General features: G+C 39.7%; 1 protein-coding gene across 2 annotated transcripts; it reads left to right on the top strand.

Moving 5' to 3' along the window:
* The first annotated feature begins 14,933 nt into the window (after window positions 1-14,933).
* On the top strand, window positions 14,934-25,330 carry shisa10.1 (shisa family member 10, tandem duplicate 1). Of its 2 annotated transcripts, XM_067415629.1 has the most exons (6): window positions 14,934-15,079; window positions 15,281-15,419; window positions 18,707-18,866; window positions 19,162-19,292; window positions 22,656-22,871; window positions 24,124-25,330. In XM_067415629.1, exons 2-6 carry the CDS (start codon window positions 15,359-15,361, stop codon window positions 24,300-24,302), a joined length of 747 nt encoding a protein of 248 aa, XP_067271730.1. In that variant the 5' UTR covers window positions 14,934-15,079; window positions 15,281-15,358; the 3' UTR covers window positions 24,303-25,330. The 2 variants fall into 2 exon arrangements, with proteins under 2 accessions (XP_067271730.1, XP_067271729.1); XM_067415628.1 differs by lacking the exon at window positions 14,934-15,079 and having other exon boundaries at window positions 15,086-15,419.
* The last annotated feature ends 930 nt before the right edge of the window (window positions 25,331-26,260 follow it).

Here is a 26,260-nt window from a genome sequence, read left to right as displayed (position 1 = left end):
TTTCAGATTATACTGTAGTGGTTACATTGTTTTTTGAGATGTGGCCTTTTTTAAAAACTGTTATAAATTTTGTAAATGTTTAAATGTCTATTAATAAATATATAGAATAAGACTAAAAATGGAATAGAATAAAAATGGGAAAGAAGGGAATCTAAAGAAGGGTCTAAAGGAAAACACCAAAAAATATCAATCTCAACTGACAACAAACCTGCAGAATAAAAATACACCTAAATATTTTGGACTGCTCCTTTAAAGCAATGTTTGGTGAAGTTACAGCACTTGAATGTTTTGGGACCCCCTACTGGTGAAATGGAAAATAATTAATCTCTAGCACTTGTGTTGTTTATTAGGGCCCGAGCACCGATGGTGTGAGCATCCTGTTGTAATTGCTCAGTCTAATATTCTTCTTCTCCAAAATGAATCACATTTTCAAGGGCCTAAACATGCTTGAAAACTACGTCTGATATGCATTTCAGAATTAGGTGTGGCAAAATGGCCAATTATGTTCTAGATGGTTTAAAGATGGTTTTCTCTCGAGTTTTCTTTAAAGCAGCACTAGGTAACTTTTCAACCTTCATAATATATTTTTTAAGACTCTTGTGATGATAAATCGACTTACAATAGGTTGAATGACACGTCTGCCATAGCCTGATGGGGTCTGTATCGTTTTTAATCGTACTTTTAAACTTCGGGTTTCGGGAAGTAACCCGAGAAAAAAAAAAGAACTACAAAATTCGACTGCTTTACGGCATATACGTCACTTCCACCAACACACACACTTCCTTACATTCGGACGTGCGAGCCCAACTTTGTTCGTCGGATAATATAGTCATGTCCGAAGCAGCAGAGACAAATAAGAAAGAAAAGGTTTTGTTGGAGGATAGCAATACGAGGAAATGAAAAAGTGATGGGATTAAAGGCAGGACGAGGATCAACATGTGACCAGCGTTTGCTCGTCGGCGTGAGCTGAAGGAGGCGTGCCCGACCGATGCTGTCCTGCTTGTTACGGTGAGCTACCACTCAAACATTGAACTGAAGTATCATATAGATTCTGTAAAACGGTAACCAATAGACTACTATAATTACGCTGGCTTGTAAACGTGAGCATCGTGATTATTTGGCGTTTGAAAAAAATAAAACCCATGAAATAATATTCATATGACATGCTGAAACATATGCCACTGACTGTAACGTTACCTGGGATGAAGACATTTCACACGCGACGCCAGAAGGACTCCTCTTGCAGTTTTCAGGGGAACTGTTAGTGCTGCACCGACCCGCGGGACGCTTTTATGAAGTTATTTGGCCCGCACCGCACCACTATATATTTTTACAACCCGCCACGCACCCGCGACCATTAAATAGACATACGGGGTCCGCGGGTTATGAGACGACCCACGCATCACTAGTTCAGGGCTATCAGGGTTGTCATGTCAACAAATGCACGCGCGATGGCATCCCCTGTTGTAGGATGACAGCTCTTATGACAGTAGTTGAGGACATTATTTTTTCCAAACTGTAGGGGGACCCCGAGAGCAAAAGTAGCCAAGTGGGGCTTTAATGTTATAAAATGTGGAATTTAGCTAAAATACGTAAACTCAACTTCTTATATGGTAGACATTTGACCTTGCTATTTGGTCGTCTATTAAAATGATCATTGCCGTTTAAGTTTTGATTTAAACTAATACATTTAAAAACATTTTACTGCATTAGCTACAATCCATTTTCTTCTGGTTTTCACTATATGTTTTCTAATCTAATTTTGTTGAACATGTCTCTTTGTGAGGGAGGGCACATTCATTTATGTTGCTGCTATCCTGCCATCCATTTTAGACGTTTATGATATTTAGTTCTCTTTTTTTAAAAACTTTTTTTAATAGCTCTCACTCGCTGTAGTGTTGTTCTTAAAAACAGTTTTCGTAATAAAAGTGTCCATATTTAAATTGCTTGCACATTGCTTGCTCAAAGCTGAACAGTTAACATATGGTGCTTGGAAGCAGAGCCGGCCTTTCCATTAGGCAATATAGGCGGTCGCCTTATCTTGGGGGGCCCCTCAATCTTAATATCAATTTTATTTTTTTACTCCAATTAGGCCAATTTTTATGATCTTGCCTAGGGCCCCACAACCTCACGGGCCGGCACTGCTTGGAAGTGTTCCAAAAGGATTTATAAAATGACTTGTGGATTCAGGAGGCAATACAGTCACAGACTAGAAGTACTCCGATGGCGATTGAGATGATTATTCAAGCACCACTTGCCAAGAAATTGATCAATTTCAGTAAGTTGTACTGTATTGTCTACCACCTTAACATTCATTCATTCATTTTGTGCAATATGTAACTAGTAAAGTTAAGTTCAGTTTACTTCAAGGCTGTAATAGTGCGCAGCATTTTAAAGTTTGTCTTTGTTTTTAATAAAGCACACAGCTTCTAAAGAATAGGTTTGTGTGTTTTGTCTGTGTGGACCACACGGCTGACTACGGTAACCTCTGGATAAACAGAGCGACAAATATTATAGAAGCCATTCTTCTTACAGTTGAACAAATCCATTGTAGGCTAATGGAAAGTGTTCCTGTTTCTGGTTGACCTAATTTATGCAGCCTAACAACCCTTCTGCAAATTATAGAAATGTGATAATGTCATGCACTCTGTAAAAGGAAAACAACACTACCCAACACAAAATGTGTTAATTATCATCGAATCACATTGCTGCCTACATCACTCAACAAGTCGTTACGCAAATCAGTGCCTTTTTTTTTTTTTACCGGTGGACAACTTGAATGCTCACGTCAGGTAATTTGGATTATTTGTTATTAGAAACTATTTGTAAAAAGTCTCTTTGTTGTTTGTGAAATTTTTAGACAGTCAAGGTGCATTGACACAGCGTCCTCTCTTGCTTATGTAACAACAACGACTCATGAGTTTAATGTCTCGGGGAATAATTAACTCAAAAGGGATTTAATATTCAATATTCATGAATTTATGAATATGATTTGCCAGTTGTTCATTACGTATTAAAATTTTCCGATAGGGAAAATTGTTTAATTAAATACAAGTAACCCTTTATGAAATTGCTTGAAATTATCCTACTAAGTTTGTCCTGCAAATTAGTTATAGACTTTTCAAATCAATTCTCAATAATGGATTACTGCTTTACGAGCGCATAAGAAACATTAACTTTACTGATCAGGACAAGTTCAATATTTCAAATGGTCATACAGTTTACTTTACTAACATAGTAGCATAAGCAGTTAGGTAACGTTTAGATCGCAAGTTTCATTGACTTCGTGTATGTGGCAGAATAACAGATTCAACTCATTAAATGTCTTTCGGAGGTTTAATAAACACAGACTAAAAATAACACTACAATTCACACAGAAAGTACATACTAAATATGCATCAAGAGAGTAGAAGTATAGATATTAACGAAAGAATACATAAAAGAGAATAATGAATAGATTGAAGTTAGAGAGAGATAAACGAGAGAGAGAGAGACAAAGAGAGTGAGGGGGAGAGAGAGACAAAGAGAGTGGGGGGGGGGTAAGCAAGGCATGCTTTCCTTCAGTTCAACCAAATACGACCTTCACGGAGTTAATTTATCCCAATGGGAGAATAACACACCCTCTTTACAGCAGTAAGAAATAGAATACTTGCATTCTTTTTGGTTTCGTTTTGGCTTCTCGCTTGTGTGCGTATGTGTCTCTGCGTGTTCAAATGTCCTGCATGTCCGGCGGTCCTTTCCAGGGTTGGGAGGGAAGCGGCTGTTTGCTTTAGCGATGCTTCGTGTTCTTGAAGATCGGATTGTAGAAGAGAAGATTTTTGGAAGAGCTGAGGCCTGCTTGGAGGGCCTGCATTGGTGGCCTGGCTCAAGGGCCAGCCACAAAAACGTGTTGGTTCAGCCAGAGAGAGAAGAGAGAGAGGGGAGTGTAAGAGAGAAGGAGGGCATCCGAGGTCCTCCTTTTATGGTCTGGCCGTAGTCCCACCCTCCAGGGTTAGACTTAACCAATGAGAGTGTTGGGATTTCCCGGCGGGAAATTCCTCAGCAGACTTTATTGCTCTTTGTTTGAAGGTTCGACTCAGTGGGTCTCTGAGTCTTCATACTATAATTAATGCAACAAACACACACTGCATTTTCTGAATAAGTGATATACCTGGAAGTGTAAGTCGTGAAGTGAGCATTAATTTGATAGGAGACATGACATATATGAGGTTATCTGAACTAGTACTTTGTTAAGACACAGACAAAAAGATGCAAAATACCATACAGAAGAAACATTTTACAAAACAATTATGTGTTTACATATAATGTCCTGGGGTGCATGTTCATTTATAGATGGTTTGTCTATAATTTGAGGCAAAAGCTCTGTGTCTCTGTGTCAAAAGCTCTGTGGCCACATTCTTTCCGGCCATAAAAAGATCTTATCAGATGGTTTCCAGGGTGACTGAAGAATCTCCCTCTGTTGTGTTGGGGGGGAAGGTATGCTAGTGAGCACAACTTTCAAAACATATTTGTTAAATGTAACTGGCGATTGTGTGTTTGATTCGCCTGAGTCGCTACATAATCCCCCCTTTCGCTAGTTGTTGTCCCTCCTATGGACAACAACGAGCGATATCAAAGCTTCAGGAAGATCAGACACACCATAGCCATGTTAGGCTCCAGTTGTTTGTGTCTCCGGAAGTTATGGTCGTTCCACGGCAGATAAGGCAGACAGTAGCCCAGTTCAGGTCTCTGTGCTTGTGCAGCAGGTGTCGAGGCAGCAGGTGCCCTGACGGTGCGTCACCTGTCATCCAGAAGTCTGTTTGTGTGGTGCAGGTGTGCTGTGGGCTTTCTGCAGCCCTGGGTGGAACCATGTTCCTCGCAATGGCCAGTCAGTCATTTAGGTCTCCTGCCTAGGAAGATGGACTGTGCATCTTGACACTTTTATGTCCTATGCTGACTATGAACTTTTCCAGAGGGTGCCTCGCATTGTGGCCAGGCTGGGTGCCTTCTGGTGATCCACTTTGGTTTCTCTGTTTCAAAGTTCAAAGTCACTGGGGTTTTGAGAATCCCTTCAGAGGCGGCCTTGTGTTCGTTTAAGGCCTTCTTTCTCAAATCACATGCATGACATAGTGTGGGGCTTGGCAGTATTGCCTACAAGGTGACTAACTGGTGTTGGAGGAGAAGGTTCTTGAAGCTGGTATAAGGTTGGGCAGAGGGCTTGGGCTCCTCCCCCCTTCTGCGTTTGTGTGCAGGGCTGGAGGAGCTTGCGCTGCTGATGTGAAGTTCAGGAGAGTACGTCTTTCTTTTGAGGATTCATTTGCAGTTGGTGATCAGCAGTCCAGGTTGCTCTCTCAGTGCGATGCCCGAGGTTGGACCCGGTGTGATGATGTCTGGTGGTGGCTGGCCTCTGATTGTCTGGAGGCACAGGAGCATGATCACGGCCGCGTTTCTTAGGCATTTCCAGATCTGTTGCATGGCCTCAGTAGTGAAGTGGATGCCTCTGTCTGAGTTGATTCTCAGTGGCAATCTTGATAGGAAAAAGATGTGATTCATCAGATGGTATGCCGTGGTCTGGGCGGTGTCGTTGGGTGCTGGTTGACACTCCACCCACTTGGTAAACTGGCACACCACTGTGAGAAAGTACTTTTTGCCTTTTGTGGACCTGGGCAGGGGTTCTACCCGGTCGATTTGTAGGTTTGACCATGGGAAAGTGGTCCCTCTGTGTTGCAGTGGGGCTCTGTGGCTCGGGTTTGCTGGTTGGAACTGGCAGCGAACTAGCCCTTCTCTAACATACTCTGCTGCATCTTGATGCATCCCAGGCCCATATGCCACCTGTTTCAGTGTGTCATACGTGGCTCTGGTGCCGTGGTGTCCAGCACATGGTGTGTTGTGGGCGTACATTAGCATCACCCCCCTTTGCGACCGTGGCACTACAAGCTGTGGCGCTGTGTTGCCATCGGGTGCACACCAGAGAATGTTGTCCATAATACGCATCATGTGTCTGGAGTTATGTAGATGCTTGTGGCTAGAGTCATCAATGAGCTCAGAGTCAGTGATAGGGTGGTTGGAGGGGTCTGAGAGGTGGTCAAGAATTGTCTTTATTGCAGTGTCAGAGGTTTGCATATCCGCAATATCGTTGTTGGAAATTTGCGGAGTTAGCGGTAGCAGCTGCAAGGCCGGCATTGTAGCCGGTGTCGATCGCTTGCTGTTAGTTAGCACTGCAACAATGGGGCTGGATGTGGGGTGCGGGGGTGCCCACATGTCGCCGTGTGGTGTGTTTTTACTGATTGTATTGCACAGTGGTAGACTTTTGGTTGAGTTGTCTGCCCACAGTGCAGGGATACTGTTCGTTGTGATAATGTCATTCAGCTGTAGGTCATTCATGACCTGGGGGCAGACGGCATCAGAGTCTTTGGATAGCTGAAATGTGTAAATTAGCGAATTTGAACTTGGCTTTGGGGCTGAAGCTGTGTTGTCACAGTGTGCTGCAGGGGGTCCCGTGGCCTTTGTGACCTGGCAGTCTGGCTCTGTGGGAGTTCCCGTGACCTCTGTGACTTGACAGTCTTGCTCAGACGATGTGTGTGTCTGAAGGGGCAGAGGGTCACGCACTTGAGCCCAGACTTTCAGCTGTTTGAAGTCCAGTACGGGTTCGAAGCGGTCCAGCAGGTCTTTTCCGATGAGAAACGGATAAGTGTTCATAGGGGAGATATAGACGGGGTGTATCAGCCTCATAGGTCCAATTGTCAGGTGGATGGAAGCTACGTGCTTGAGCTGGATGTCGTTTTGGCTATACGACTGCACATTTAGCTTACAAGTGTGAAGGTTAAGGGTGCGATTTTTCCTCTGTGCTTCAAATCTGAGTCTTTCAAATAGTTGGGCGGATATAAGCGTGAGGTCGGAGCCAGTGTCAACTAGGGCTTCGAGCTTAAATTCCCTTTCCATAGTGATAGTCAGATAGAGTTTTCGAGCCATCCCCTTCTCGATTAGGTTTCCCAGGAGTCTTGGTGTGGGGACCTGTGTGTTGCTTGATAAGCCGTCTGGATATGTGTCAAGTGTCTCATTATGCGTGCAAACAATCAAAGCAGCGCTTTCTGGTACGCTGGGCTGTCCCATGATGCTGTCTTGATTAGAGGCTGTTGCTGTCAGCTGTAGTGAGTGTGTGCTGCTGACGTGTGGGGGTGCAACAGTTAGTACACTAGTCCGTGGTTGGGGAACAGTGTTCAGGGTGGATGATTCAGTTGCAGGAAGGGCGGGAAGGTTGATTTCAGGTATCATGTCTAGTCGTGCTGTACCTGGTCCGTCCTTCTTGTCTTCCTTGTGAGGTTTCTGTCGGAGGAGCTCTTTCAGGATCTTTATGAGCTCTGTAACTTCAGAAGCAGCTACACTTTCTTTGCCAGACGTGGGTTCAGGTCTGGGCCTACCATTGTCCCGTCGAGAGTGGCCTCTTCGCTGGCTTTCTGGGCGAGGCGGGTCCCAGGATCCTTCAGAGCGATCGCTCTGGTACCGTGGACGGTCGCCATTATGACCACGCTGCCCTCTGCTGGCTTGGAGTGGTTTGGACTCTCTGTTGACGGGTCGGTAACTGTGGTTCTGTTTGGCGCCCTCTAGGGTTAGCTCTGGGTGGTGCACAGAGACAGGGCAGATGGTGGGCTGTTTTACAGTCTTTTCAGAAATGGTTTTCTGTTTGACGTAAGCTTTGTGAGCCAAGTCTCTTAACTGTTGCGTGCCCATGCTGCGCGGGCACGCCAGCACCCCCAGGTGGTAACTGATGGTAGGGTGCAGGTTTCGGAGGAAAAGAGTTTTGAAGTTGATGTCCTCTTCCATGCCTGGGTCGTTACGTGTCCCGAAGTAGGCACGTCGCAGTCTGTTATAAAAGTTCTGTGAGGTCTCACGTCGAGCTTGCTTGAGGTCCATGGCAGTGATGAACCCCTGGTCTGACTCGGGGTCGGAGTACTCACGAATTAGAGCTTGTCGTAGATGCCAGTAGTCCGCTTTGATGGCCTCTGGTTGTCGATCCAGAAAGCTGCGTACGTCACGATTAGACGTGGCCCTGAGCAGGTACAGTCTGTCCCAGTTGTTCGCGTGAGCGACAGTTTGCAAATAAAAGTCTATGTCTTTTAAGTATGCGTGGACGTCGTGTCCTCCTGCCGGGTCTGGGCTGAAGGTAGGAATATTTCTGGCCAGCTTGTCAAGGTTCTTTGAAGCTTCGTGGCTGTTGACCTTGACTTCCTGGAAGGGCGTCCTTTCCTTTGCTGCTGACGGGGATTCGTGGAGACTGGCAGGTGCTCTTTTAAACAGGGGGCTGTCATTCCCCTTCGTAGCTCTTGCTTCGTGGCTAAAATGTGCGGAGTAACTGGTCAGGGGAAACTCTGTGTTGTGTGTTTCCCCCTTCCGGTAACGTTGCACTATATATGACTGTCTCAGTTCTTTTTGCACCATGTCAAGTTCATCTTTGAGCTCGTGTCTTTGCTGGATGAGCTCGTCGATCTCGGCTTGTGCCGACTGCAAATGTTTTGCATAGACTTTAGCTTTAATGTCTCTGTTTTTAAGTTCATCAGTGGCTCTCTCCAGGAGGGATTCGCCACGCCGAAGCTTTTCGTCGAGGTGTTTCCTGGCGTCTTTCTCTGACTGTACTCGTCGGTCGGTGTCACGACGGAGCTCCTTCAGGGTCTTTTGAAGTCTTTCTATTTCTTTTCTTTGTTCTTTGTCTGTTTCGTCGTCTTTCTCTGTGTCTAGAAGCTTATCTAGACGAAGCTGGGTGAGGGCTTGGTCTCTCCGGGCCTCCTTGGCTTGAAGCTTTAGCGTTGCTGCCTCCTGTTCCAGGTTGTCGTAGCTCCCTTCGCTTAGACGTGCCTGTGCGATGAGGACGTGGGCGAGGCTTCCGAGGATCTTGGCCACTTCCTTGTTGGAGTAGCTCTGCGTGGGGTCGTGTGTCATCAGCTGGTCTAGCTCGGTGTCCAGTTGCTCCTCGCTCGGCTGCCCCAGACTTCCTTGACTGGTGGCCGTTAGCGCTTCCAGCCATGTCGTTAGGCGATCCCACGGGACGGCGGAACTGGGTGCACGGAACATTACTGCGGACGAAAGAAACACAGCACACACACACACACAGAGAGAGAGCCAATGCAAGCTTGTTCTAAGCTAACGAGCTATCGTACGGATAGCTGGGAATTTTGGCTAACTGATCTAGACAGTTAGATAATTAGACAATTCAGACAATTAGGTGGGCGGTAGCCCTGGTTGTCACTTGGTGAACTGCTGCTCGGTCGTCCCGGGACTATCTAATTCTCCTTGGGGTCTCTTGGTGAACTGAAAGAAACACAAACGTGATAGTCCAACAGTGAGGATAGGAAAGAGCACAGTGGAAACAAACACAAGATGAATTGGTCTGTAATGAAAGGAATGTCAGCGTGCGCGCCGGGAGTGTTAGGGAAAATGAATAGGCTTAATGCTCAAGATATACTAAAATTCGGCTTGTACTATGGGTTATCCCATTTAGCTCATCCGGGGTGAATTGAGGTCGCTTAAGTGGAAGATTAAATATCAAGAGCAATTTAGAAAAAGGCAAAAGTTTCTGTCAAGTAATGATAAAACAAAAGGCACTTTTGATACCGTTTGTAATTACCAGACTGAGCTTTATTCCCAATGGGAGGGGAAAAGAAAACTTTTGCAGAGAGAGAAAAATAAAATAAATAAATAAAATAAAATAAAAATAAAATAATAATAATAATTTTTAATTAAAAAATTAATTAAAATTAAAAATTAAAATTAAAATTAAAATTAAAAATTAAAAATTAAAAATTAAAATAAAATTATAAATAAAAAAAAATAAAAAAAATAATAAATAAAAAAAATTAGAAGCTCAACTTAATTCAAATTAAATTCAAAGCAAGTTTAAATGAAATTTAAATAAGCCTGTAAGGAAAATCAAATAAAAGAAAGCCAATCAAAAATCTTATCCTATAATGATTAATCTCTAAGTGGGAGTTATCCAAATAAAAGAATTAATCAGAAAGGGAGTAGGGATTTAGTGTTGCGCTGACTTAACAGGGTATAGCCACACGGTGGCGTCCTTCCTTCCAATTGGACTGTCTGTGACTTAAACCTAATTTCACTTTGAGTTAGAGGAAGTTATGTTTCTTTTTAAACTTCAAATTCGAATAAGGGTGTTTAATCAGCGAGAAAGGAGACTTGGTTGTTGCTAGAAAAATTGTATAAATGAAACTGTGTACAACAGTAAGCAATAAACAATTTATAGGCTCAAACTTATTTTGTTAAGGCAGAATCAAATGACGGAGAGTGAAACTATCCGAATTTATCCACACGATGGCGCTATTGCGCCCGCCCTAGACTAGAGTTAGTTAGGCGGAAATGCTCACCAGATGGCTTTGTCTGGTTCTAGAGTCGCCCTCTGGCGGGTTGCAAGCGGCGTTGCAATTCTTGAGTCGCCCTCTGGCGGTTTGCAAGCGGCGTTGCAATTCTTGAGTCGCCCTCTGGCGGGTTGCAAGCGGCGTTGCAATTCTTGAGTCGCCCTCTGGCGGTTTGCAAGCGGCGTTGCAATTTCTGAGTCGCCCTGGCGTTCTGCAAGCGGCGTGTTCCCTACACTCTACTGGCTTTTGCACTCATTTAAAAATGACTGCACTTTATGTGCACGAGCAACGAAACGGGTGACAAACAGGAATTTATCTTCTGCCTATTCACGCATTTTACATGGACTCCAATAGACATTTATCAATATGGCTGACGGTTTTCAGCATCTCTGATTCAAATGTTTTAGGTCTCAAGTCTTTGGTTAGCTAAGCCAGACTTAAACCAGGAGTTATCGTTTATCTTAACGATATAATAATTATTCTGAGGCCCCTTATATTGTACAGGAGAGTCTCGCCCTGTCCCAATCTTCCGCAATGATAGAAACTTTCTGTAGTTCAGATCAAGCGGGATAACGCAACGTACGTGTCTACAGACATCATCAAAATCTCATTATTTTGATGGAACACATAATATATTGCTCGAGTCAAATGTATGGGTTTCCTACAATACATTTGTTTGGAAATCACGCGGATAAAACCTATTGCGCCTACGGCTGCAGGGGGTTTCGGAGATCACGCGGATTTTCGTACCGTTCATATTTTTATTAATATAATCCGGCTACTTCAACATTTCTCAGCATCTGTTTATGCTTGGGTTCGCCTTGCGCGTACCGTTCAATTCACAAAACAACACCAAAACAAAACGAAACAAAAACGCGCGTGCAGGTTATTAATACCTCAAAAATACACAATGAATAGAATATGAATATTATTCACACATACACAAACGTTTGAAACTTGCCCGATATTTCTCCACCATAAAAATGTAACAACAACGACTCATGAGTTTAATGTCTCGGGGAATAATTAACTCAAAAGGGATTTAATATTCAATATTCATGAATTTATGAATATGATTTGCCAGTTGTTCATTACGTATTAAAATTTTCCGATAGGGAAAATTGTTTAATTAAATACAAGTAACCCTTTATGAAATTGCTTGAAATTATCCTACTAAGTTTGTCCTGCAAATTAGTTATAGACTTTTCAAATCAATTCTCAATAATGGATTACTGCTTTACGAGCGCATAAGAAACATTAACTTTACTGATCAGGACAAGTTCAATATTTCAAATGGTCATACAGTTTACTTTACTAACATAGTAGCATAAGCAGTTAGGTAACGTTTAGATCGCAAGTTTCATTGACTTCGTGTATGTGGCAGAATAACAGATTCAACTCATTAAATGTCTTTCGGAGGTTTAATAAACACAGACTAAAAATAACACTACAATTCACACAGAAAGTACATACTAAATATGCATCAAGAGAGTAGAAGTATAGATATTAACGAAAGAATACATAAAAGAGAATAATGAATAGATTGAAGTTAGAGAGAGATAAACGAGAGAGAGAGAGACAAAGAGAGTGAGGGGGAGAGAGAGACAAAGAGAGTGGGGGGGGGTAAGCAAGGCATGCTTTCCTTCAGTTCAACCAAATACGACCTTCACGGAGTTAATTTATCCCAATGGGAGAATAACACACCCTCTTTACAGCAGTAAGAAATAGAATACTTGCATTCTTTTTGGTTTCGTTTTGGCTTCTCGCTTGTGTGCGTATGTGTCTCTGCGTGTTCAAATGTCCTGCATGTCCGGCGGTCCTTTCCGAGGTTGGGAGGGAAGCGGCTGTTTGCTTTAGCGATGCTTCGTGTTCTTGAAGATCGGATTGTAGAAGAGAAGATTTTTGGAAGAGCTGAGGCCTGCTTGGAGGGCCTGCATTGGTGGCCTGGCTCAAGGGCCAGCCACAAAAACGTGTTGGTTCAGCCAGAGAGAGAAGAGAGAGAGGGGAGTGTAAGAGAGAAGGAGGGCATCCGAGGTCCTCCTTTTATGGTCTGGCCGTAGTCCCACCCTCCAGGGTTAGACTTAACCAATGAGAGTGTTGGGATTTCCCGGCGGGAAATTCCTCAGCAGACTTTATTGCTCTTTGTTTGAAGGTTCGACTCAGTGGGTCTCTGAGTCTTCATACTATAATTAATGCAACAAACACACACTGCATTTTCTGAATAAGTGATATACCTGGAAGTGTAAGTCGTGAAGTGAGCATTAATTTGATAGGAGACATGACATATATGAGGTTATCTGAACTAGTACTTTGTTAAGACACAGACAAAAAGATGCAAAATACCATACAGAAGAAACATTTTACAAAACAATTATGTGTTTACATATAATGTCCTGGGGTGCATGTTCATTTATAGATGGTTTGTCTATAATTTGAGGCAAAAGCTCTGTGTCTCTGTGTCAAAAGCTCTGTGGCCACATTCTTTCCGGCCATAAAAAGATCTTATCAGATGGTTTCCAGGGTGACTGAAGAATCTCCCTCTGTTGTGTTGGGGGGGAAGGTATGCTAGTGAGCACAACTTTCAAAACATATTTGTTAAATGTAACTGGCGATTGTGTGTTTGATTCGCCTGAGTCGCTACACTTACACTACACGAGGCGGTGCAACTGACGGGACTTTCAGTTTCTCCTCAAAATATTTTTGAGGTAATTTATCCCTCTTATGCTCATATGTAATGTATTTGGATTTATTTATTATTTAAAAAAAATTATATATTTTTTATGGTCAAGTGCAGTGCGTTTACACAGTGACTTCTGCTTACTGTTACGGGATTTTCAGTTTATAGAAGATATCAATCAATCAACTTTATTTATATAGCACTTTTACAATGTAAAATATACAGCTCTGGAAAAAATTAGGAGACCCCTTAACATTGAGAAATCAATGTTAAGTGATCTCTTAATTTTTTTCCAGAGCTGTATAGGCTAAATACAAATTTAGTAAAAAAATGTATATATATATATATATATATATATATATATATATATATATATATATATATATATATATATATATATATATATATATATATATTTTTTTTTTTTTTTTTATTATTATTATTATTATTATTATTTTTATGTAGCTATTGCATTCATTTTGTTAAACTGAATAAAGCACATCTGACACAAACCTGTGTGATTTATGACACATTACTGTGTTAAATAAGTCTAACTAACAAAAAATGTGTTGTCCTTATGTGTTGTCCTTGACTATACACAGGTGTGTTGGGGAATAATACAGGTTGTGTTGTTTTTAACATTTCTTTTGTTTATATTTCAACTAAACTTTGTCTAAGTCTAAATTACTTGATAGTAAATAGTTGTGTCAATTTTTTAAGTTGAAAGTACTTAACATTCTAAGTACATGCAACAAAAAAGTTTTCTAGTGAAAACAACACATCTCTCTGATGACATATGCCGGGCTTCTTCAATCATCAGTGGAAAAAATTGTAAGGAAGTTAAATGTATTATTAGCAAGCATGATTCGTGCAAAAGCAGCCTTTGGTCTCGTAGGTGGTTGATTCACAATGAGAAGTGAGAATGTCCGTCTTGACTGCACTTTCAGTCCTCCATCTGACTGCAGCCACCTTAGGTCTACTTTCACAGCGAGGCGTTTGGCATTTCAAACGTGCCTGATCGATGCTATTTGTGAATAGGTTAATTGAAAAAAGAAATTAGATTGAAAGAATGATTCATTTATAAACCCGCCCCTGTGCACGCCTTCGTAAACTGTGGTCAACTGATCAGAAACCATCGCTGTGGCCAGATTACCACAAAATTTGCTTAGACTTTTTATCTAACTTATGTGGTTATCAAGCATTTTGAAAACAGTCAAAATGTGTAATCTGTACAGTGAGTGTACAATTGTTAGGGTAGTTAATATTCTGATCATATAGGCATATTTGTTTTTCCAACGGATGTGACTTACAGTGAAAAACGACTTGCATTCAGATTATTAAGCAGTTTATTCTACACCTAAAATGGCCGAAAAAGAGATTTAACTGACCGTGAAAATTAATTCCAACATTATGAAATGCCTATGAGAAGAATGCATCACTATGGAAATTTTGCAATAAAGGCATGATCATCATGAAATTCTCATTGGGTCAGCAGGGTTGAAAAGAAAAGATGTTACATGATCCAGTAACATCATATTTTATATGTACAATGCATATTGTGCATTGGCCTTTTTAAAAAAAAGCTTATTTCTTATACAGTCAGAAAGTCTTCTAGTTTTTGTGAATTTGCACTTAAACCAGGTGGCTGTGATTGCGTGGGAAATTGCGAGGCTACACAGGATTTGATCACTGGATTTACAAAAATGATTTTACTTTATATATATATATATATATATATATATATATATATATATATATATATATATATATATATATATATGAATATATGAGAGAGAGAGAGAGAGAGAGAGAGAGAGAGAGAGAGAGAGAGAGAGAGAGAGAGAGAGAGAGAGAGAGAGAGAGATTAATAACTTTCGAATAATTCGTTATAAAAGTGCGCATCAAATATGTTAATTGTGTGAGAGACACGCCGCTGGTTTCCCATATGACCATAAAGCTCTAAACTACATCAGTGGCCTTCGTTTCGTTTTCGTTTGGCTCCCGCATGGGAGGGGCAGTTTATGGATTACGGGATCCACGTTGTGACACAATTCCGGTACGCTATTCAGTCATTGATTCCCATTGTTGTTGGTCCAACATCGTCTGTGTGTGTTGTTTATGGTTTTCTTCACGAAAACGTCAATCTTTTACCCCGTGTTTATGGTCTAGACGCAAGCAATTCTATGGTTTAAAGTTAAACCTGAGAGTTAAACTGAACTAGTCCTTTTTTCTTTCTCTTAACGTTACGTTACCCAAGGCAGGATTTCAGACGAGGGCTGAAGGCGTCCGTCTTCTCAAATTACCACATCCGCACTGAACGCGTTATTGAAGGAGAATGGCGTCTACCGTCCCGGTTCTTCTGCTCCTGTTTGCGGGAATATTCACGACGACATTCGGTGAGTGTTTAAAATACCTAACGAAACTGCTTCTTAACGTTTAAACTTGTTCTTGACGACGGTTTGTCCGGGTTAACCGATGTCTGTCAAGTATATAGCTGGATCAGCCTTGACAAACAAACAAACGACATGATATGCGGTTACTTAATATGTTAAAACAGGTGTTTTTAGAACTTTAATTTTGTGAAGTATCGCGATATCAACTGAATAGTGTATCGTTTTATGTGTCACGTGCGATTCCCTCCCTTCCCCCTCATTTTTATGGTGTCAAATGTAGTTTAGTGGTAGTTGTTTCCCATTTTTGTCTTCAGAAAGTAATACATATGTTATTTTTAATCTGTTCAATTATCTAGCTATTATTTTTAGAACTATTATGTGTGTTTTATAATTATTAAACTAAACAGGTTTCCAGAGATTTGAAAACATTTATTAAACAGTGATGTATTTCCCCATAGTTTTTTGGGACAAAAATTTGCTCACAAGTGGTGCGTCAAAGTTTACAGGTATTAATGTATTAGCTACAAAAAAAAAAAAAAAAAAAATATATATATATATATATATATATATATATATATATATATATATATATATATATATATATATATATAATTAATTTTTTCCCCAATGCACATTATTTTCTTCCATGACACACTAATGTTATGCAGAAAGTCTGTGTTTATTTAGGGATGTCCTGATCAAGTTTTTTTTTCCGCACCCTAGTCATTGAATATTGAGCATCTGCTGATACTGAGCCATGATCTGGTTTTCGTAGTGCTTGGTAACTTACATGAAGTAGATTAAATAAGTTCTGCACAAATTCTGAAGTGAACTAGCTCCTTTAAAATATTAAAGTAAAGTTATTCAGATCAGTTTGTTTTTGTGTGTGTGTGTGCATATTATATATATATATATATATATATATATATATATATATATATATATATATTAGGGCTGTAACGATACACCAAACCCACGATTCGGTTCGTATCACGATTTTTGACCCACGGTACGATACAAACCTCGATATGGGGGGGACAAAACAGTTTTATTCTGTACAGTATTCTGTAGCCTATTTTGCCGTCAATACCATATATCTGTATGGTCAATAGGCTACTGCCGACGTTTTCTTTGCGGTACCAATAGGCAATATATATTTAACATGAAGTATAGGGCCTCCTATACATCAATACCAACAGAAGCGCCGCGTCAGACACGCTTCTGGTGTGCAAAGAAAGAGAAAACGCCACGCAGCCGCCCCGCGGATGACACGCAACAGAAACGCCACGCTCACACCACTTTGCCAGCCGGTTGGGGAAGCTTCTTGAAACACTTACGGCAAATTGTGTGGGTCTTTTCAACTACACGATTGCCATCCTTGTTCTCCAGCGGGTAGCTGAAATGTTGCCATACTGCTGACTTAAAAGTTGGACCTGGACAGGAAGGATAATTCTGGGAGTTGGAAGGGGTGTGTCGCGATTCTGCCTTCTCACATCGCGATACAGGTTCGTGGACCTGCATATTGCGATTTCGATTTCATATCGCATATCGTTGCAGCCCTAATATATATATATAGGTAAGACATTGGTAGATGTAAACATTTGTTACAATTGTAACCAGACTGGTCACAATTATGAATATGGGACAACTCATAGCATCGTGTTATGCCAATGATGTCTCAGTCTTCAAGCAGATAAATTATCTACATAATAGGGCTGGGCAAAAAAATCGATTTTCGATGAATCGGTTTTTAAAATCTGGTCGATTCAGAATCGATTCTCGAAGGCCATGAATCGATTTTTTTCCATATTTATTTCCGCTGACATTGAACATAAGATTGACGTAAATCTAATTACTATTCTTTTCCACTAAATGTCACCCATTTGCTTTGTGTGATCTTACAAAGGAGCAAGAGGCGCACATCCTTCATTCATTCAGTGTTTAAATGGAGGCTTCCGGTGCGTTGTCGCCTTTTATAATGCTGAGGTGAAATGCTGTAGTAATACTAAAAATCTGCAGAACCATTTGATGTGACAACACACACACACACAGCTGAGCAAACACGCGAATGCTTGCCTTGCATTAGAATCAAACTTGAGCAGTCACTTAAGCACATACATTAGCCATTATCGACATATTGAAATTATAGTGCATATACAGCGCAGGATCAATAATTCAAACCCTAATAGCTTATAAACAGATTTCCTCAAATAATAGTTAGTCCACAGTCAACTTAAGTCAGCACGTTAAGATATTGTTGTCCATTACCACGGCAACTACTCGTGTCCAGGAATTAACCATTCTATTAACTGTAAAATATAATGAACACGTTTCTCATGTACGAAGAGTAAATGCACACATGACGAGCAGCAAAAAAAAAAGCAGCAAAAAAAAAAATCATCCAATATCCTTTTTATTTTTTAGAATAAATATATCAAACATCCATAAAATACTTATCAGATTTTTTTTTTTTTTTGAATAAAGTTGCATCAAAATTGTATTTAACAATTGTATGTATTTGAAATATAGAGATGCGTTCTGTTTTAATGTACTCAGGTATACCTAAAATAAAAGGTTTAATATACAGGTTTGTGGCTCTTCATTTCTTTTTAATTACCCACTTATGTTCACTGTTCTTTTTTTATAAATACCTATAGTATTTGTATTAAATCTATATTCATTTGAGTTTAATCGGGAATTCAAAATCAAATCGAAATCGAATCAAGAATCGAAATCGAAGGGCTTGTGAATCAAAATCGTATCGAATTGGAACATCTGAATCGATACCCAGCCCTACTAAATAAATTACTTTTGAATGATTCTTTACAAAAGTGAACATCAAATACGTTCATTGCATGTGTGACACGCTTAGAACAGACCTCATTGTTCCTCGCGTTCACATTTGAGCTTCTTCTTTTCCTTTTGATGGCGGTTGGCAAATCCCCTTGAAGGTGCATAATGCCACCCACTGCACGACACAACAAAAATTACATAATCTGCTCCGATACCAATCCTTGAGATTGGCTCAGGATATCCCTATTTTTTACACTGTCAAATTGTTTATAAAAAACAAACACAAATAGTCATATTCCACGTCTTCTGAAGGCATACAATAGCTTCTGTTGCTTCTGCGTAGTGCTCAAATCTGCGCAGAACTACTTGGTTTTGGGTGACCTGAGGCTGAGTAAAAGAAATCAAGGTTTTCTTTTGTGGGAGGTTTTCAACTATTCCTTAAATATATTTTTAAAAATTATATGTTTTATTTGTCTCATCTTGTTTGCTTTGTTTAGCTGATGATGACGACTGCAAGCCCTACTTCACCAGCAATAGTGTGTATAAGCCATTCATTAGGTGTCGTTATACATTCTGCTGCGGGACGTGCGATGACCGATACTGCTGCTCCAATCCACTACTGAAGTTATCTGAGGAAAAGCAAGACGACTGTTTTTTGTGAGCAGTTTTATTTGTCTAATGAAAAATAATGGCTTTCACAGTTTTACACTGACATCAGCACACTAGCTTTCACATTTACTACACTTTCTGTGCCGTTAGCGTCACCAAACAAGGTTTTGAAAATGACTTCCCAAACACAATTCCTATTTTTGTTTTGTCAGACATAGTCATGCCACAGATTTATTGTATTTGCATTTTTCAGGGAAATCTAACTGCAACTGGTCATATCTGAACCAATAAAATGTTTCTAACGTGAATTTTTTTCTTTTCTTCACAATCTGTCCTGAGGTAGTAAAACGAACGATAATATGTATGTTGCTGTGGGCGTGACGATAGCAGGGCTTGTGACCTTCATCATTATGTTCATCATCTGCTGTGTCTGCCCGTGCTGCTGCATCTACAAAATGTGCAGAAATCCCAGACGTAAGTGTCTACACTTATATATTTTTCTTGTTTGTTTCCAATTTGAGAAATGTCTTTCTTGCCAAATATTTTGATGAGAATCATATTACACATTCAAATGCGAAGCCAATAACAAGAAATTTGGTCTAAAATTGTTAATTGCAAAGACGTAAAAAGTTTAAGTTCAGTTTTGACCGAGATGTGACCTGGATGTATTTTCGTGAGACTGTGTGTAAAATTGGCAGAAATATTTTAACTTTTTTCCTCCACAAGTTTAGACTTTCTCTGACCTTGTAGACTATGATACAAATGCTGAAATGTGACTTTTGAGAGTGGAAAAACTAAATGCTGGATAATTCTGGGATTCCCCACCCAGCCTGACTCACTGTGTCCACAATAACCACAAACAGGAAGAGCGAGCGCCCATGTGCAACTGAAAACGATTAATGACTGCCACAAGACTTTCATAAGATAGACAGCTGCAGTCTCACCTACATAACATTTGTTTAGTTACTCAGGGGGGAAAAATGTAGTATCACTTTCTTAAAGAAACAGTGTACTTAAAAATCCATCTGCTCTCCAGACAGAATTCAAATTTTTGAGAGCACCAGGAGGCTGCTACGTGCTGTCGCCTCCAGCGATTTCAAAACATGTCTCTGTTATATTGTCATTTTCTGCTCGTCTGGCACCTCGCAACTGCACAACCTTTTTCTGCAGCGACTTTCAGCATGATTCCTATAACAGTGTCTGGCGTTTACGTTTTACGTGGCTTGAGAAAGTCACGTCAACCATGTAAAATCTGATCAGAGTGGTCAGATTGAAATGGATTTCCAGAAATGACTACCTGAACGAGGCTTTAGGACTTTAAATACAGACAGAATAATCAACAGAACTAAGAACAGGTGTGGAACACAAGTAACTAAAAACTAACTCGAAAACAAAATAAATTATTTTTTCTATTTTCTATTTAAAAAAAATTGTATTAAGCACTATTCTTAGTATTTTTATTTTATTTTATATTATGTTTCTTTTTTTAAATTAAAGTAAATTTTGCCTTGCTGTGGCAACTAGCTGGTAAACTGTCTGGAAGTATGTTGTCGGGTGTATTGTGGAACAGCATTTCTTCATAGGGTGGATTACTTTTATTTCCTGTCAGCATATTATTTAGAGTTGTTGTAAAGCTGTTTGTTTATAATTGAGATATAACTTACTAGCTTTAACAGTGTAAGCTGATATGGGCGATGCTGATATCTGTAGAGCAGGGATGCCAATATAATTATGATATTTAAGTAATGCAATTCAATGATATCAAATGATTTGCATGTTCAAATATGTCTATATAAAATTACAACAAATGCTTGGCTGATTAATCATCCTAGTGAATATATACATATGCATTGCTGATTTTAAGGGTTTTCAACAGCCTTTTTAATGATTCAAACACAACAGGAAGTTGTTATCTAGTGCATCTTAAATTTAGCCCTTTAACTGCACCAGAAAGGAACTGCAGCAATGACTGAGTATGCAGACGTTATCTGGCTGCCCTTATTCATTTGGTTTAAAAACAAAATAGTTTATAATAAGTAGGACAGAAAGGGTTCAGAGAAGTTGTTACAGACCTATATATCAGTCAGGATGATTAATAAATTATCTTTTACTTGCAGCAATGTACAAGATGTATACACATATTTATGTAAATATATACACAAACACTATTGCCAAAAGTATTGGGACACCCCTCCAAATAATTGAATTCAGTTGTTCCAATCCTTTCCATGGCCACAAGTGTATTAACTCAAGCACTAGGCATGCAGACGCTTCTTCAAACATTTGTGTAAGAATAGATTGCTCTCAGAAGCTCAGTGAATTCAAGCGTGGTACCGTGATAGGTTGCCACCTGTGGAATAAGTCCATTTGCGAAATTTCCTCACTACTAAATATTTCACCGTCCACTGTTTAGATTATAACAAATGTGGAAGCAATTGTGAACAACAGCAGCACAGCCACAAAGTGGTAGGCCATGTAAAATCACAGAGAGGGGTCAGCGCATGCCAAAGTCCCGGCCGAAACATCTTCCCTCACATCTCCCTATTGACAGAAATGAGAGAGTGAGGGGGAGGTGTGAGGGAAGATGTTTCGGCCAGGACTTTTTACTGTGCCGAGCTGAAGTACTCTCAGAAGTGTTAATCCACCATACATTATAGTTCTCCTTTTTAATCCGATTAGAGAAGTACCACGTTTTATTTTGTCACCATACTTGATCGTTCAACTATTTGTGTAACTGTATTTAAATAGGGGAAACGTGGAGGTGTTTGGTACTTCTAACTTGATCTCTGTTTGGTACCATAGTGAATGAACTGGGCTTAGTGTGCTAAGCTAAATGCTATCAGATCATCACCGCGCGTCAGAGAGATTAAGTGCACGCACTGAGACAAGAGGTATGTATCAACTCGTTTTAGTTAAGGGAATAACATAGTTTAATATGAAAAAGCAGTGAAGTAACCCTTTAATGCTTCAGCATACCAAGACATTTTGGATCATGCTCCCAACTTTAGGGATGGCCCCTTCCTGTTCCAACATGACTGCGTACACAGTGCACAAAGCAAGGTCCATAAAGACATGGATGAGTGAGTTTGGTGGAGGAACTTGACTGACCTGCACCTCAACCCGAATAGAACACCTTTGGGATGAATTCATCTTGGTACATACTCTGCAAAAACAAAGAAATTTGTTTGTTTTCTCAAGGTGGCAAGAACAAGAACAAAGTTCGTTCTGGCCAGTACATTCCATACTTCCCGAGAAAAGCAGGTGCCGATCATCTGCGTTTTTCCGCATTAACCACGCCCACATTAAATGTATGACCAATCACACACAATAATTCTCGGACACCCGCAAGAAAAACGTTCTGCTCAGATGTGTCGAGAACTAGCTGCGAGAACTCTCAAACCAGGGCTGCGAGAACAAAATTACGTCATCACAGCTCTGGGAGCGAGAACTTTTTCTCGGTTCTTGCGGAGTATGTTGAAGCCTTTAGAGTGGAGACTGTGTCAGCCAGCCCTTCTCGTCCAACATCAGTGCCTGGCCTCACAAATGAGCTTCTAGAATGGTCAAAAATTCCCATAAACACACACCTAAACCTTGTGGAAAGCCTTCCCAGAAGAGTTAACGCTGTTATAGCTGCAAAGGGTGTGCCAATTCCATATTAAACCCTATGGATTAAGAACAGGATGTCATTAAAGTTCATGTGCGTAAAGGCAGGCATCCAAAAACGTTTGGCAATACGTTTTGCCTCCAGGTTTGAAAACCACTGGCATAGTGGGTCCTCCATCAACCCAACTCATTCATTATTCATATTGTTTTTTCTTACGTTTTCTTTCCCAACAGCTGTTATGGGAGCAACAACAACAACTACAGTCATATCCTCACAATACCCTCAGCAGCCTAATGTCCAGGGAAGTCAGTACCCTCCATACCAGCCCATGATACCACCTCAGTCTGGGTACAGCGGGGCACCAGGGTATGGAGGGCAACCCATGCCAACTGCACCATATCAGGGACAGGGATATGCAGCGGGTCCCCCACCCCCATACCAGGAGGCTGGTAAGATAATGACCTTGCACAGCAAAAAGTCCAGTCAGCCTAAGTTGTAAAACTGGGCGATAAGTACAAATATTTATGATGAATTTGTGATTTATTTATTTTTAGTAAATGTTGTGAATGTTGAAATTTGAATGTGATTTTTTTTCTTTTCTTGGTAATTGTCATGACGTAGTTTTACAAAGATTCAACACAACGGCAAAGGCTCTAACGGAAAAAAAAAATTTTTTTTTTTTTTTTAAAGGAAGGAAAAGTTGGCTCACAGCTCATAAAATAGAATAAATTGTGTGTCATGTTCTCACCACAGGTGACGTTTAGAGTCCAGTGGCTCTTCTTCATACGTAGTTTTGCAACTCTTTCGTGTCTCATGACTGGTATGAGTGATGAGTTTGATGGATTTTTAAATAATTCAGTACTTTGCATTAGTTCAGAATGTTGAAGTGAACCAATTAAAAAAGATTTATTTGAATTTTCACTCAAAAATGTAATTTAAGGTTAAACCTTTGATGGTAATTATTGCCTGTTAAAACAGATTAGTTTTAGGTTAAAACGAATTCATTGTTTACTTTATTTTAGTCCTTGCATTAAACATGTTTGATCTATTTAGCTACAATGGTTGGTTGAAATAGTGTGTTTTAAACCATTTCAGAGCATATATACGTGAGATTTCTTTTATCGCCAAAAAAGAACTACCATTTAATTTTGGGGTGTTTTTTAAATGCTTTTGAAAGAAGTCTGTTCTGCTCACCAACGCTGCATTTGTTTGATCAAAATACTATGAAAACAGTAATATTGTGAAATATTTGTACAATTTAAAATAACTTTTCCATTTTGAATATATTGTAAAATTTAATTTATTCCTGTGTTCAAAGCTGAATTTTCACCATCATTACTGCAGTCTTAAGTGTCACGCGATCCTTCAGAAATCATTCTAATATGAGGATTTGATGCTCAAAAACATTTCTTATTATCAGTGTTGAAAACAGTTGTGCTGTTCAAAAGAACAGCATTTATTTGTAACATTATAAATGTCTTTTTCTGTCACTTTTGATCAATTGAATGCACCCTTGCGAAATAAAAGTAAAAATGAACACCTTTACTGACTCCAAACATTTGAACGGTATTCACTTACGAGTTAGGGTTAAATTTGCTTGCTACAATTGGCATAGTTTTACTTGGAAGTTTGAAATAGAAAAAAGTGCCAACATAGTGTTGGATGGAAGCTTCAGTGACATAATTCTGTGTGTGTTTGCAGGAGGCCCAGGATATCCTGCTCCCTACAGCCAGGCTGCGTTTGATGGTGGAAAGGCCGCGTACCCCATACAACCACCAGTTCAGCCTGGATTCGCTCACCCGCCCCCACCAGCAAACTACAGCTCTACTCAACCAGCTTACAACCCCGCCTACGTGGAGCCACCAAAAACCGGTTACTAAACCACAAGCTGAATTGTTTGATGGTTAAGCAGTTCCATGACCGGGTCTTCTACAATCGTGCATTGTATAGCTACGCTGGACAGCGTATTCCAATCGGGTCAGGAATAAAATGATTGGTGTTAGTTGTCATGATAGCTTTAAAGTCTTCTTGTGTGCCAGCATTCTTGTGTGCCAGCATTGTTTTCTTTACACTTGACTTTTACACTTCATTTTATATACCATAATATATTTTATCCTCTTTGACTCCAAGCCATATTTGTTTTAACTTTTATTTGTTTGTGCAAAAGGGAATATCTTTGTTTTCATCTAGAAAACATCGTCAGCTTTATTCTGAGTATTTGCACATAATACTGACACTTTATCAGCTGGTGAATTTGAACTTTAACAGCATGTTTGAAGATGTTTTCACAATTTACATACCTTTCGTGTTTAGGCGTCTGAATGTGTTCTCATGCAGAGATCCAGAATATGCCTTATTTATGCAGCAAATTACACGTGGACACTTTAACTGCAACATTCTCGCTGTGTGTTTGGATAAAGTTATGGGATTTTGGTTTTGCATGTTGCAGAAATTTTGCATATGTGAAGGAAGCGTCAACACATTTTATAAATGACCCTCCCTCTGTCCTTGAGGTTCTGGAAAAGTATGAATATCAGTGTGAGAAGAATGTGCAGAACCTATCCTGACTGGAAGCCAAATGACTGGTCATCAAATCGCCATCATTTAAATAACGTGTAATTTTCAAAAAAATAAAAGTAATTTAAGGTCAGGCAGAGGATGAAATTGTAAGATGATGTTTGACTGCTTTATTTATCTAGAAAGACTTACAACACTCTTCTTCCGTGTTATGAAGTTAAGCTTATTTTATTTCCACTGAATTCCTGTCGGGTGTGTCAGGTCATATTTTTGGGATGTTTGTTCATGGTTTATTAACTGTATAATGTTCATCTAGTCTGTGTTTTATGTTCAACTGTTTATACTCGAGCATCATTTTTGCAACTGCAAATAAAAATAAATTGTGCTGGAATCTGCCTACACATATTCCTTTCATTTTAGTCAGATTTTCGATTTTTCAAAACAATTGAGCCACACATGGTAGCCTAAGTTTAATGATATACAGCAAATGAGCTCACTTGTGTGTTGTTAAATAATGCCAATTAAAAATGCTAAAGCTACACGCTAAAAATACACAATTTAGTCGCAGTGGAAAAGTAACTTACATACCTTTCCATGTCGTATAGCATCTTGAAATACTTCTTCACATACTGTTAGCGTACATCTTATTTTAATACGCAACTCTCGGATTCAGGTGCGAAATATTTCCTAATATTCACTATCGTCAATATAACGCTCAAAAAGTCGCTATACGCATAACATCTTTCTGTGGCGCTCCGCCGACTCCCGCGCTCGTTTTACTAACTGCCGCCATTTTATGACGAGTGTAACTTACCTCAGAGGACTTTTGGCGTATATTCTTGTTTTCATTTTGTTGCTAGCCAAATTGTTTTCTACTTGTGCTTTGGTATAGGTGTTTGGTATTACAATTACAACAGAGATTATTATAACTCAAATCAGTATATCAGCGTAAGACTTTTTGAGCTAGTAGCCATATAAAATGAGCAAGATAATGCAAACTGGTCAATAAAGCAAATGGGTTATGCAAAACAAACTTCTGTATTCTGTAAAACAAGCTTAATCACTTCCGGGTCTGGTATTTTGTATGTGCTTTGTTAAATATAGAGCTCTTTTATTAAAGATGTCTTGGAGCTAGATGAGCATAACCAATGTCCATTGCATACAGATTTATATCTTTTTTTTTTCTCTTCTTATTAACATTCAGACATTAAAATTGAATAAATCAAAAATTCAAAAAACTAGCCATCAAAGTCCATATATCACCATCAGTTTATGCTACTAATAACACTTTATTTGATAAAAATGGATGCGATGAGACCTG

The sequence above is a fragment of the Pseudorasbora parva genome, chromosome 14 (genome assembly GCF_024679245.1).
Source record: "Pseudorasbora parva isolate DD20220531a chromosome 14, ASM2467924v1, whole genome shotgun sequence".
Taxonomy (NCBI): Eukaryota; Metazoa; Chordata; class Actinopteri; order Cypriniformes; family Gobionidae; genus Pseudorasbora; species Pseudorasbora parva.
This window is presented reverse-complemented; position numbering and strand designations above follow the sequence as displayed.

Bases quoted from the DNA above. Each gene is read 5' to 3' on its own strand.
- shisa10.1 (XM_067415629.1), top strand. From the start codon at position 15,359: ATGGCGTCTACCGTCCCGGTTCTTCTGCTCCTGTTTGCGGGAATATTC. The intron at 15,420-18,706 runs GTGAGTGTTTAA...TGCTTTGTTTAG, and splicing joins AATATTCACGACGACATTCG to CTGATGATGACGACTGCAAG. The intron at 19,293-22,655 runs GTAAGTGTCTAC...CTTTCCCAACAG, and splicing joins AATGTGCAGAAATCCCAGAC to CTGTTATGGGAGCAACAACA.